The 13,459-nt window shown below is 43.7% G+C and overlaps 1 protein-coding gene across 3 annotated transcripts in view; it reads right to left on the bottom strand.

Annotated features, from left to right (window-relative positions):
* The window catches only part of washc5 (WASH complex subunit 5), a 168,921-nt gene that overhangs the window by 121,574 nt on the left and 33,888 nt on the right, over positions 1-13,459 (bottom strand). For all 3 annotated transcript variants that reach the window (XM_059970802.1, XM_059970799.1, XM_059970791.1), the window contains 2 exons: positions 11,392-11,519; positions 800-929 (listed from right to left, as the gene is read on the bottom strand). In XM_059970802.1, the coding sequence (XP_059826785.1) occupies positions 800-929; positions 11,392-11,519 (258 nt within the window). The remainder of the gene's footprint in view (positions 1-799; positions 930-11,391; positions 11,520-13,459) is intronic.

Raw genomic sequence — 13,459 nt, forward strand, 5'->3', positions numbered from 1 at the left:
CAGGACCAGCTGCTTCCCTTCAATCATTTGGTGTTTGAACAAACCTGCACAAACCTAATCACCACCTCAGTAAAGCACCACTTTGAACTAAACTGGATTTTGGTTTTTGTTGTTCTAATTGGTTTTTTTTTGTAAAATTTGTACAACTTATACAAGTGTATAATTTACGATTGATATTTTACTATGGAAACATAAAAAACATACAGCACAATATAGGCCCTTCAGCCCACAAAGCTGTGCCGAACATGTCCTTACCTTAGAAGTACCTAGGCTTACCCACGGCACTCTATTTTTCTAAGCTCCATGTAGCCATTCAGGAGTCTCTTAAAAGACCCTAACATTATTATGAACGGTCTTTATATGGTCCTGGTGTAGATCGATTGGACTAGGCAGAGCAGATGGGCTGAAGGGCCTGTTTCTATGCTTTTGTCCTCTACATCCTTATATGATGCAAACAACGCTTCCACCCATTATCCCACCCAAACACCATTACATCACATCAGGTCACTTTATGTACACACAGTCAGTCTATGTATATAACAGTGACTTGCACGTTGTGTTTTATACAATTGATTTTACATTTCTGTTTGTTGTCTTTTTATTTTCTTCTTTAAGCTTATTGTATGTTTTATTATGCTGCATTGGATTTGGAATAACATTCATTTTGTTCTCCTTTATATTTGCATTGAAGAATAACAATAAACGATTTTGATTGCAGATGCAAGTGAAGTTTTTGATTGTACCTCTGCACACATGAACTACTGGCTTTATACTTAGTGGTGGAGGATAAATCACATACCATTTTTCTCCACTCTGGTAAGAGGCTTCACTCCAGAGAACACCTCGGCCAGCTCAGTCATTCGCTCAGAGCCCTCCTTCTGATAGCTTTCCCACTTGGCTTGTTTCTCAGACAGCATTTGCTTGAACATCTACATGATACATGGAGTAAATGTCATTCAATGTCAAGCAGCCTAAAACAGATTAAAGTAGCCATAAGGAAAAGCATTCTATTTTTCAGCAGTGCAGTATCACTGTGCGCTGTACAGCACGGCACAATAGTGTTCAGCCAATGCTTTACAACCAGCTCAATTCAGTCACTGTCTGAAAGAAGTTTGTACCTTCTCCCTGTGACCATGTGGGTTTTCTCTGGTTTCTGTCCACATTCCAAAAAACATTAATCAGTCACATGGGTGTAATTAGGCAACGCAGGCTTGTTGGGCTGGAAGGGCCTGTAACCATGCTGCATCGCTAAATAAAAAATACCAAATTAGAGCCTGTGATATTCAAGTTGTCTCACTAAAGTATGTTATGCACCAGAGCCTGACTTTATTCACCTCTGCTATACTACACAGGAATTTTAGGAAACGGGAAGGAAAACCTTAGAAAAAGCAGTATCACAGGTCACACAAAAATTAAACTTACGAAGAAAACTCCCCAATCTCTTTCACACTGTTAATAACATAAAAATGATGTAATAAAAGGGAGAACAACAGACCAGCTTAACGTGAATTCAGAGAAAATAGTATTTCCTTCAGCAACAGAGACATGAATGAGGGGAACATAAGCTGCCAAGATTTCAATGGCTACGTCATGTTTTAGACGTCGTTGTTACACACACACTCACACAGTGGTGGGTGCATGGAAAGTGTACTGGGGTGGTGCACTTGGCACAGAGGCCAACATATTAGGGACATTTAAGAACCCCTTAGGTAGGCACATGGATGACAGAAAAATGGAGAGTTTTGTGGGATAGAAGGGTTAGATTGATCTTAGCACAAGTTAAATGGTCAGTACCACATTGTTGGCCGAAGGACCTTTACTGTGGCTGTAATGTTCTATGTTCCAAAAGTGAACTTTCTTTGTTCAAGCTCTGATAACAAAGCATATTTAGACTACCAGAAGGCAATTTATAAATTTCTGCAAAGATTCAACACAGGTGAAAGTGTGAATAGTGGAAGAATGGTGGAGTGATAGGAGACAATATCATAAAGGCAAGGAAATACTGAGGACCCGTTAATTGGGACATTTTGGGATCAGTAAATGTTGGTTCAATTAAGTACCTGCCCCAATTAGCTGAAGTTTGATGCATACAATTAAAAAGATAAACTACTCCCACCCTGTCTCCTGCAAAAATGCTATACCTTTCTCTCAATTCCTCTGCCTCCGCCGCATCTGCTCTCAGGATGAGGCCTTTCATTCTAGGACAAAGGAGATGTCTTCCTTTTTTAAAGAAAGGGGCTTCCCTTCATCCATTGTCAACTCTGCATTCCATCGCATCTCCCGTATTTCACGCACCTCTGCCCTCACCCCATCCCCCCTGGTCCTCACCTATCACCCTACCAGCCTACAGATCCAACGTATAATCCTTCGTAACTTCCGCCACCTCCTACGGGATCCCACCACCAGACACATCTTCCCCTCCCCCCCACTCTCGGCTTTCTGCAGGGATCGCTCCCTATACAACTCCCTTGTCCATTCATCCCCCCCACCCAACCTCCCTCCAGGCACTTATCCCTGCAAACGGAAGTGCTACACCTGCCCCCACACTTCTTCCCTCACCACCATCCTAGGCCCCAGACAGTCTTTTCAGGTGAGGCACCACTTCACCTGCCAGTCAACGGTATCTGGTGCTCCCAATGTGGCCATTTATACATTGGGGAGACCCACCACAGACTGGGAGACCGTTTCGCCGAACACCGGCGCTCAGTCCTCCAGCAGTGGCGGGATCTCCCTGTGGCCACACACTTCAACTCCACAGACCACTCCCACACTGACATGTCTGTCCATGGCCTCCTCTACCATCAAGATGAGGCCACACGTGGGTTGATGGAGCAATACCTTATCTCCCGCCTAGGTAGCCTCCTACCTGCCTGCATGAACATTCAACTCACAGACCTCCGTTGATACCTCTTACCCCATCCTTATCTATAATTTTAGTCTGGTTCTCTTTCTCTCTCTTTTTCCCCCCTCACTATAATCTCTCCCAGCCCTACCTTTCTTTCTCTTTTATTTCCCATAATTCTCCACCTTCCCCATAGCCCACTTCCCTCCAGCCTATCACTTCCCAGCTCTCTACTTCATCCCTCCCCCCACTTCTTATCCCCCCTCGACCATCCCATGTTACTTCACTCCTGGTGAAGGGTTTCAGCTCGAAACGTCTTCACTACCTCCTCCCATAGGAGGCCTGCTGAGTTCTGCCAGCATTTTGTGTTTTTAAACTACTCTTTAACTGAGTAACAATCTATGTAGATAAATGAAATACAGAACAAATTAGAACCCTATCAATACCACTATAGTACTACAAAACTGTGCATTAGTTCTTAATATTTATCAATGGAGGAATTAATCTAGTACACACTGCTGAGTTCTTTTGATTGACTGCAAATGAACAAAATCAGTGGCGACAACAAATGTAGATAATGGACTGACTTGATACAAATGACGCTACTTAAAAAGTGTTTGCTCTAAGCAGTGTAGTCACACTTGCCACACATGCACGCAACTGACGTTAGTTTGAAACTGTTTGGCAACAGTTTCCTGCCCCAGTTAAGTGGCTCACATCCCAAATAAGCATAGAAACATAGAAAACCTACAGCACAATACAAGCAAGTTTGTGGCTGTTAGATGCAGACCATTTTATTTGCCACGGGAATTCACTTCTGTCCTTATATTTGGTCTATATTCCCCCCAGTGCTAATGCTAAGGAGGCGCTCCGTGAGCTGTACAGGGCTATTAGCGAACTGCAGAACGCACACCCTGATGGTATGTTTATTGTTGCCGGTGATTTTAACTACGCGAACCTCAAGTCAGTGCTCCCCAAATTCCATCAGTATGTGGACTTTGCAACGAGGGGGGAGAACATGTTGAACCTTGTTTACACAAACATCCTTGACGTGTACCGGGCAGAGCCCTGCCCCCACCTCGGATACTCAGACCACATCTCTGTTGTGCTAATCCCAGCATACAGACCGCTGGTCAGGCGCTCCAGACCAGTTCAGAAGTAGGAGAAAACCTGGCCAGCAGGAGCCATCTCTGCTCTTCAAGACTGCTTTGAGCACACTGACTGGCACATGTTCAGGGAGGCTGCAACCAATGGCGACTCTACCAACTTAGAGGAGTACACGGCATCAGTGACCAGCTACATCAGCAAATGCATTGATGATGTTACTCTGTCCAAGACCATCACTATACGTGCCAACCAGAAGCCATGGATGACCGTGGAGGTGCGTGCGCTGCTGAGGACCCACAACTCCGCCTTCAGAGCAGGCGACAAGGCAGCTCTAACAACAGCAAGGGCCAAACTGTCCCAGGCCATCAGAGGGGCAAAGCATGCACACGCTCAGCTAATCCACAGCCACTTCCAGGACAGTGGCGACACGAGGCGCATGTGGAAGGGCATCCAGGACATCACCTGACTGTGCAGGTGATGCCTCTCTCCCAGATGCGCTGAATAACTTCTACGCCCGGTTTGAGGGAGAAAATGACATGGCGGCAAGGAAATCCACCCCTCCTACAAATGACCATGGCTGACGTGAGAAGAACCCTGTGCAGGGTCAACCCACGGAAGGCTACTGGACCCTGGTAGAGTGCTCAGAGGATGTGCAGACCAGCTAGCAGATGTTCTCACTGACATCTTCAACATCTCCCTGAGCAGGGCCACCGTTCCAATGTGCTTCAAGGCCGCCACCATCGTCCCCATGCCGAAGAAGTCTTCAGTATACTGCCTAAGTGACTACCGTCCCGTTGCACTCACATCCATCATCATGAAGTGTTTCGAGAGGCTCATCATGAGGCATATCAAGACCCTGCTGCCCCCCTCACTGGACCCCCTGCAGTTTGCGTACCGTCCCAACCGCTCAACAGATGACGCCATTGCCACCACCCTCCACCTGGCCCTAACCCACCTGGACAAAAAAGACACATACGTTCGAATGCTGTTCATAGACTTCAGTTCAGCATTCAAAACAATCATCCCTCAGAAGCTGATTGGAAAGCTGAGCCTACTGGGCCTGAACACCTCCCTCTGCAACTGGATACTAGACTTCCTGACTGGAAGCCCTCAGTCAGTCCAGATCGGGAGCAGCATCTCTAACACCATCACACTGAGCACAGGGGCTCCCTAGGGCTGCGTGCTCAGTCCACTGCTATTCAGTCTGCTGATCCACGACTGTGCTGCAAAACACAGATCGAACCATATCATCAAGTTCGCCGATGACATGACCATGGTGGGTCTCGTTGACGAGTCAGCTTACAGAGAGGAGGTGCAGTGGTAACGGACTGGTGCAGAGCCAACAACCTGTCTCTTAATGTGAACAAAACAAAAGAGATGGTTGTTGACTTCAGGGGGGCACGGAACGACCACTCCCCACTGAACATCGACGGCTCCTCGGTAGAGATCGTAAAGAGCAGCAAATTTCTTGGTGTTCACCTGGTAGAGAATCTCACCTGTTCCCTCAACACCAGCTCCATAGCAAAGAAAGCCCAGCAGCATCTCTACTTTCTGCAAAGGCTGAGGAAAGCCCATCTCCCACTCCCCATCCTCATCACATTCTACAGGGGTTGTATTGAGAGCATCCTGAGCAGCTGCATCACTGCCTGGTTCGGAAATTGCACCATCTCAGATCGCAAGACCCTGCAGCAGATAGTGAGGTCAGCTGAGAAGATCATCGGGGTCTCTCTTCCAGCCATCATGGACATTTACACTACACGCTGCATCCGCAAAGGAAACAGCAATATGAAGGACCCCATGCACCCCTCATACAATCTCTTCTCTCCTGCCATCTGGGAAAAGGCTCCGAAGCATTCGGGCTCTCACGGCAAGACTATGTAACAGTTTCTTCCCCCAAGCTATCAGACTCCTCAATACCCAAAGCCTGGACTGACACCTTGCCCTATTGTCCTGTTTATTATTTATTGTAATGCCTGCACTGTTTTTGTGCACTTTATGTAGTCCTGTGTAGGTCTGTAGTCTAGTGTAGCTTTCTATGTGTCTTTTTTTTTTACGTAGTTCAGTCTAGTTTTTGTACTGTGTCATGTAACACCATGGTCCTGAAAAACGTTGTCTCATTTTTACTATGTACTGTACCAGCAGTTATGGTCAAAATGACAATAAAAGTGACTTGACTTGAAATGGGATCCCAGCTATTTCTTAGACTTAGTTACTGTTCTTCCCAAATAAACAGCTGCCCTGACTAAGCGATAGCCAAATAACCATTTTTTTTTAATTTTAAGTTATGTATTTCATTGTACTGCTGCCACAAAGACAATAAATTTCATGACATATGCCAGTGATACTAAACCTGACTCTGAGTGAAAATTGGTTGGGGCATTTAATAGGGCAGACATAACAATTCTGCTAGGGGCAATTCGGGAGATTCTAGATTCAGATTTATTCATCACGTACATGAAAACACACTGTTAACAGTGTCATTTGCATTAACAACCAACACACCCGAGGGACAGGGGACAGCCCGTAAATGTTTCCGCACTTTCCGATTATACAAGAGTGTGTTATCTAAGGCTACATTCACACTAGACCAGATAATTTTGAAAACGCCAGTTTCGCGTAAAAATGATAGGCGTCCACACTATGCGTTTTTGAAAATATCTCTATCCACACAAACAGAGATTTCAGCAAATCTCCTCCTCCTGTGCATGCTCAGGACACAACTACCGAAAACAAGCAAGATGTTTGGTGTTGAATCTAGCCGTAAAAGTGCGCGTTTGTGAAATTACAGACTAGAGAAACTTAAAACGACAGACAGCTGTTGGCTCTCGTGCAGGAGCACTTAAAACGAAAAAAAAAACAAATACTGGAGCGTACGGTGGCAACCGACAGGGAGTTCACGGACAGATTGACCTGGCTGACAAACACTGAAAAACTGACTAACTCTGTTGCATTAATAAAGTACCTTGTTAAATGTATAAAACATGTCTGCATCAGTGTTATCTTGTATTTCCATACAATGTTACATTAGGCTGTTACACATCTACTGTCAGAGAAGTACTTCCATAAATACGTAAAGCATCTTCATACGAGCAAGGACAGAAAACAGGGCAAAGTGAGTATATTTATTTATTCAGTAAGTTATGGGTCAAATTATTTACTGAGCACATTTCTAACTCTTCTGGCTTCAGTCTCTTTGCTGTCTGTTCTGAAATTGTTAGGTTGTGTTCAAAAAAACAATGAAATAGCGCGCAGCTATCTGATAGTGTTTTCAAAAGTCTCAGGTTACCCCGTCCACACTGATCTGCCCAAGCGGCGTTTTCAAAATTACCCACCCTGGAAAGAGTTTCTGAAAAGCTACGGTTTGGGGGACGAAAACCGTTTTAGTGTGGACGGAGGGTAAAAACGAAGAGAAAAAGCTTTGGTTACGGATTTATCTGGTGTAGTGTAGATGTAGCCTAAGAGTCTGGCAATTTAGGAGACATACACACACAAACTCAGAAGGCAGGAGAAGAATAAATCCCTCCAGCAGCTTGTGTTGCTCTGGATTACCAGCACCGCAAAATCTCCTGTGTTTCCAGTTGGCTATCTAGGAGTTAGACAAGAATACACTTTTTATTTTTGCAGGCTGGTTACGAGAGATCTGACATTGACTTCTCCTGCAGGATGTGTATATCACACCCCCTCACCCAAGCATTAACATACAGATCACATGTATTTGGATGACTGGAGGCTAAACAATTAGCAGAAGAAATTCAAATGGCCCACTCTTGTTTGTGTATAATGGTGCAAAGTGAGAATGATGACAGAGAGCAAATACTTTCCAGGGAAAGTCAGACTGCATCACACATGAAATGGCACTAACAAACTGTTAGCATCACAGATAAAATACTTGAGGATCAGGTAGCATCTATGGAGTGGAGTAAACAGTCAATGTTTCAGGTCAAGAAATTTCATCAGGGCAGGAAAGGAAGAAGGGAAGAAGTCAGAACTAATAATGTTATTTCAGAGAATGAATGTGTGAATTCAGAGGATTGATGGAAGAGACACAGTCTTAACTTCTACATCAGATGCAACAAAATATCCACACACATCACACTACTGTTATCTCAGAGGGCTTTACAAAATAATGTTTTATTTATTGGAACAGACCCTTCCAGCCTTCAAATCACACCTCCCAGCAACCCCCGAATTGATCCAAGCCTAATCACGATTTACAATGACCAATTAACCTACTAACTGGTACATTTTTTGACTGGGGTACCGGAACACCTGGAGGAAACCCACACTTGAATTTTAGATTGTAATCTGTGCCATCTTCCAATTTAGAGACAAAACTCCAATAATGTGAACCGTTGAAGATTTTCTTTGAAAAAATCTGGGGTCTCAGTGTCACTGGCAAGGTCAGCATTAATTGTCCATCTTGGAAACTACCCCCACCCCCAGAAAGAGGTGGTGCAACTCCTTTTCAGACCAGTGGACTTCTGGTGGAAAGTGCTCCATACTGTAGTTGGGAAGTGAGATCTGGAGTCAGATTTGATGATCAAGGACTAAAATTTTCAAGCTAAGGCGGTGAGCACTTTGGTGCGGGGGGGGGGGGGGGGAACCTACAGATGATAGCACTCCACAGGCCTGAAGTCCTTTGCCTTTTTCCAGTGGTAGAGGTCACAGGTGCAAGAGGTGCTATTAGAGTAGGCCAGGTGAGGAGTAGCAGTGCATTTGTAGATAGTACACCAGAGCCACGGTATATAAGTAATGAACTGAATGGTTTATGGTTGTGGGTGGGGTTCCATACAATCAAACTGCTTTGTCCTGGATGGTGTCAAGCTTCAGCTGTTGATACAGTTGCACGTATCCAGACCAGTGGAGAGTACCTGTGTTTATTCATTTATTAGCTTATTAGGTTAGTTAGGAAGGTTCAATCGTTAGGTATTAATATTGAAGTAGTAAAATGGATTCAACAGTGGCTGGATGGGAAATGCCAGAGAGTAGTGGTGGATAACTGTTTGTCAGGTTGGAGGCTGGTGACTAGTGGTGTGCTTCAGGGATCTGTACTGGGTCAAATGTTGTTTGTCATATACATTAATGATCTGGATGATGGAGTAGTAAATTGGATTAGTAAGTATGCAGATGATACTAAGGTAGGAGGCGTTGTGATAATGAAGTAGGTTTTCAAAGCTTGCAGAGAGTTTTAGGCCAGTTAGAAGAGTGGCCTGAACAATGGCAGATGGAGTTTAATGCTGATAAGTGTGAGGTGCTACATTTTGGTAGGACTAATCAAAATAGGACATACATGGTAAATGGTAAGGCATTGAAGAATGCAGTAGAACAGAGTGATCTAGGAATAGTGGTGCATAGTTCCCTGAAGGTGGAATCTCATGAGGATAGGGTGGTGAAGAAAGCTTTTGGTATGCTGGCCTTTATAAATCAGAACATTGAGTATGGGAGTTGGGATGTAATGTTAAAATTGTACAAGGCATTGGTGAGGCCAAATTTGGAGTATTGTGTGCAGTTCTGGTCACCGAATTATAGGAAAGATGTCAACAAAATAGAGAGAGTACAGAGGAGATTTACTAGAATGTTACCTGGGTTTCAGCACCTAAGCACCTAAGTTGAGAAAGGTTGAACAAGTTAGGTCTTTATTCTTTGGAGCATAGAAGGTTGAGGGGGGACTTGATAGAGGTATTTAAAATTATGAGGGGGATAGATGGCGTTGACATGGATAGGCTTTTTCCATTGAGAGTAGGGGAGATTCAAACAAGAGGACATGAGTTGAGAGTTAGGGGGCAAAAGTTTAGGGGTAACACAAGAGAGAACTTCTTTACTCAGAGAGTGGTAACTGTGTGGAACAAGCTTCCAGTAGAAGTGGTAGAGGCAGGTTCAATATAGTCATTTTAAAAAAATGGATAGGTATATGAACAGGAAAGGAATGGAGGGTTATGGGCTGAGTGCAGGTCGATAGGACTAGGTGAAAGTAAGCGTTCGGCACTGACTAGAAGGGCCGAGATGGCCTGTTTCTGTGCTGTAATTGTTATATGGTTATATTAAGATATAACCCTAAAGCATGGGCCCTTCTGGCCCTTACAGACCAGCCGTGCTGCCCCCAATTTAATCACAGGACAATTTACAATGACCAATTAACCTACCAATCAGTACGCCTTTGGACTGTGGAGCACCAGAGGAAACCCACGCAGACATGGGGAGAACATACAAACTCCTTACTGGCAGCAGTGGGAATTGAACCCAGGTTGCTGGTACTGTAAAGCATTGTGCTAACCACTACTCTACTGCACTGCCCCACATTCCATCACACTCAAAATGCTGGAGGACTCAGCAGGCCAGGGAGCATCTATGGAAAAGGCTACAATCAATGTTTGGGCTGAAACCCTTCGACAGGACTGGGTTCTACGACACTATTCAGTTATGCCTTACACGTGATAGAAAGGTCTCGCAGTGTCAGAAGGTGGCTCACTAACCTTCAGGGATGCTTCAGCAATGCTTCAGGGATTCATTGCTGAAGATCTATCATTGGCCCAATATATTGATGCAATTCTGAAGAAGGCACAAGTGACTCCCAGGACTTTGATGTTAGGGATTTAGTAATGATAATACTATTGAATAGCAAAGGTAGGTAGCTGAACTCTCTCTTGTTCCAGATGGTCATTGCCTGGAACTTGCTCACCACTTATCAACCCATGCCCCAACGCACACAGGCATCAATGGATGGAGTATCATCAGCAAACACCTCCACTTCTAGTTTTTCCATGCAAGGACATTTATTGAAAATGACCATCTGAAAATGCTACACAGTTGTGACCGAGTGGGAGGTGGGCCAACAGCAAAGTGAGAATTACTAAAGAGATAGAAGCGCTATCCCTCAAAACACAAAATAGTTTTAAAAGTTCAGATTGCATATTGATGAAGATGATCTTTGAATTGCATGAATAAAGATAGAATTCTTTCAACTAAAAAAGGAGCTGCCAAGATGAATTGAAGCCTTTGCTCTCTGTTTTAGTCACCATACCAATGGCATTCCTACCAAATTTCCCCACATAGTTAGGAAAACAAAGATACCCCTCTGTGACATTCCGTGACATTCTTGGGACAACATTCCCAATCCACTATTCTGTCCAGTCATTACTGGGTAGTATTTTAAGATGGCAATGTCTGCATGTTTAACACCGAAAGATTCTACAGATTCTGGAAATCCAGAATAACACACAAAAATGCTGGAGAAACACAGAAAGTCAGGCAGCACCTATGGATGGGGACAAACAGTCAATCCTTTGGTTTGAGACCCATCAGCAGTCCTGATGAAGGGTCTCGGCCTGCAATGTTGACAGTTTATTCTTCTCCATAGATGTTGCCTGACCTATCAAGTTCCTCTGCATAGTGAGCTTGTTCTGGTGGACCATGTTTATTTATTGTTTGCAGAAAGCACGTACCTCCTTCAAAACAAACTCAAACTGGGCGCTGTCTAACAATAGCTGGAAGAGTGTTTTTGGGTTGTACTTTGAGTCAGTTAAAACTTGATCCTTAATCTGCCGCAGACGTTTGTTGTTTGGGTCATACACTGTAAAAATAAGAAAGGTGGGATTGAATTGTTAAAAAGACTTGCAATTGTACAGCAACACTGATCTCCCCTTCAGGAAGCCACAAATTGTATTTTAGCTTCTTAGTAATTGATAGCTGGTTTATTACTGTTAAATATACAGTGAAAAGCTTTAGTTTGCATTCTGACAAACAAATTACTCAAATACATTGGTATATTGCAATAACACAAAAAAATTAGAATACAAATTACAGAATTTTCAGAGTCACTGCTGCCATGTAGGAAACTATGCTTACACTGTTAACTGCCATAATTAGGATCAAGGAACAACTTTATTCACCATGTACTGTTCACAAGATAAAGGAACAGAATTAGGCCATTTGGCCCATGGAGTCTGCTGTGCCATTTCATCATGGCTGATCCATTTCCCTCTTAGCCCTAATTTCCTGCCATGCTCTGACCAATCAAGAATCTATCAACCTCTGCCTTAAATATACCCAATGACTTAGCCTCCACCACCACCTGTGGCGATAAATTCCACAGATTCACCACTCTGGGTAAAAAAATTCCTCCTCATCTCTGTTCTAAATGGGCGTCCCTCTATTCTAGGCTGTGTCCTCTAGTCTTAGACTCTCCCACCATGGGAAACATCCTCTCCATGTCCACTCTATCAAGGTCTTTCAACATTTGATAGGTTTCAATGAGATTCCCCCCCCCCCCCCCCCATTTTCCTGATCTCCCATGAGTACAGGCCCAGAGTCATCAAATGCTTTTCATTTGACAAGCATTTCAATCCCAGAATCATTTTCATGAACCTCCTTTGAACCCTCTCCAATGTCAGTGCATTCTTTCCAAGAGAAGGGGCCCAAAACTGCTCACAACACTGCAAGTGAGTTCTCACCAGTGCTTTATAAATCTTCAATATTACATCCTTGCTGTACATCTAGACAGTACATTTACATGTATTAGGGATTTGCTGTAGTGTACTGGTCAGGTATGTTATACAACAACATTCATCAATTATAAACTGTTATATTTGGGCACCGTTGTAGTGTAGCAGTTAGTGTGACACTATTACAGATTGGGACATTGGAGTTTGGAGTTCTATTGTCAATAAGGAATCCATACATCCTTGCTGTGACCATGTGGGTTTTCTCCAGGTGCTCCAGTTTCTTCCCACAGTCCAAAGATGTACCAGTTGGTTGATTAATTGGTCATTGTGAACTGTCCCGTGATAAGGTTATGATTAAAGCGGGGATACTGGGTGGGAAGGCTCGAAAGGACAGAAGGGCCAGTCCTCGCTGTATCTCAATAAATAAAAGTCTAAAGAATATCAAAAATAAATTTCAAAGTTCAAAATTTCAATGTAAAGTTTATGATCAGAGCACATACGCATCACCATACACAACTCCGAGTTTCTTTTTCCTGTGGGCATACTTAGCAAATCAATAGAACAGTAAATGTAAACAGGATCAACGAACAACGAACTCTGCAAATGCATTCTAAATAAAGAGCATAAAATAACAAAAACATGAAACAACGAAATAAAGAGTCCTTAACGTGAGATCATTGGTTGTGGGAACATCTCAATAGATGGTGTAGTAATCCCCTGACAGTTGAGGGGTAGTAACTGCTCTTAAATCTAGTGGTGCAAGTCCTGATGAACTTGGACCTTCCAAATGGTCTAAATGGTGAGGATCTTTAATGATGGATGCTGCTTTTCTATAACAACGTTTCATGTAGATATGATCGAGGCACAATTGCGCAGGTGCGTGGATGACAACGAGTTAGACCAGCAGGAAGAATTTAAAAGGAGAGCATTTTTTCTTCAACCAACACACACAAAATGCTGGTGGAACACAGCAGGCCAGGCAGCATCTATAGAGAGATGCACTGTCGACATTTCGGGCTGAGACCCTTCGTCAGGACTAACTGAAAGGAAAGATAGTAAGAGATTTGAA

This window comes from Hypanus sabinus, chromosome 1 (genome assembly GCF_030144855.1).
Source record: "Hypanus sabinus isolate sHypSab1 chromosome 1, sHypSab1.hap1, whole genome shotgun sequence".
NCBI classification, from domain to species: domain Eukaryota; kingdom Metazoa; phylum Chordata; class Chondrichthyes; order Myliobatiformes; family Dasyatidae; genus Hypanus; species Hypanus sabinus.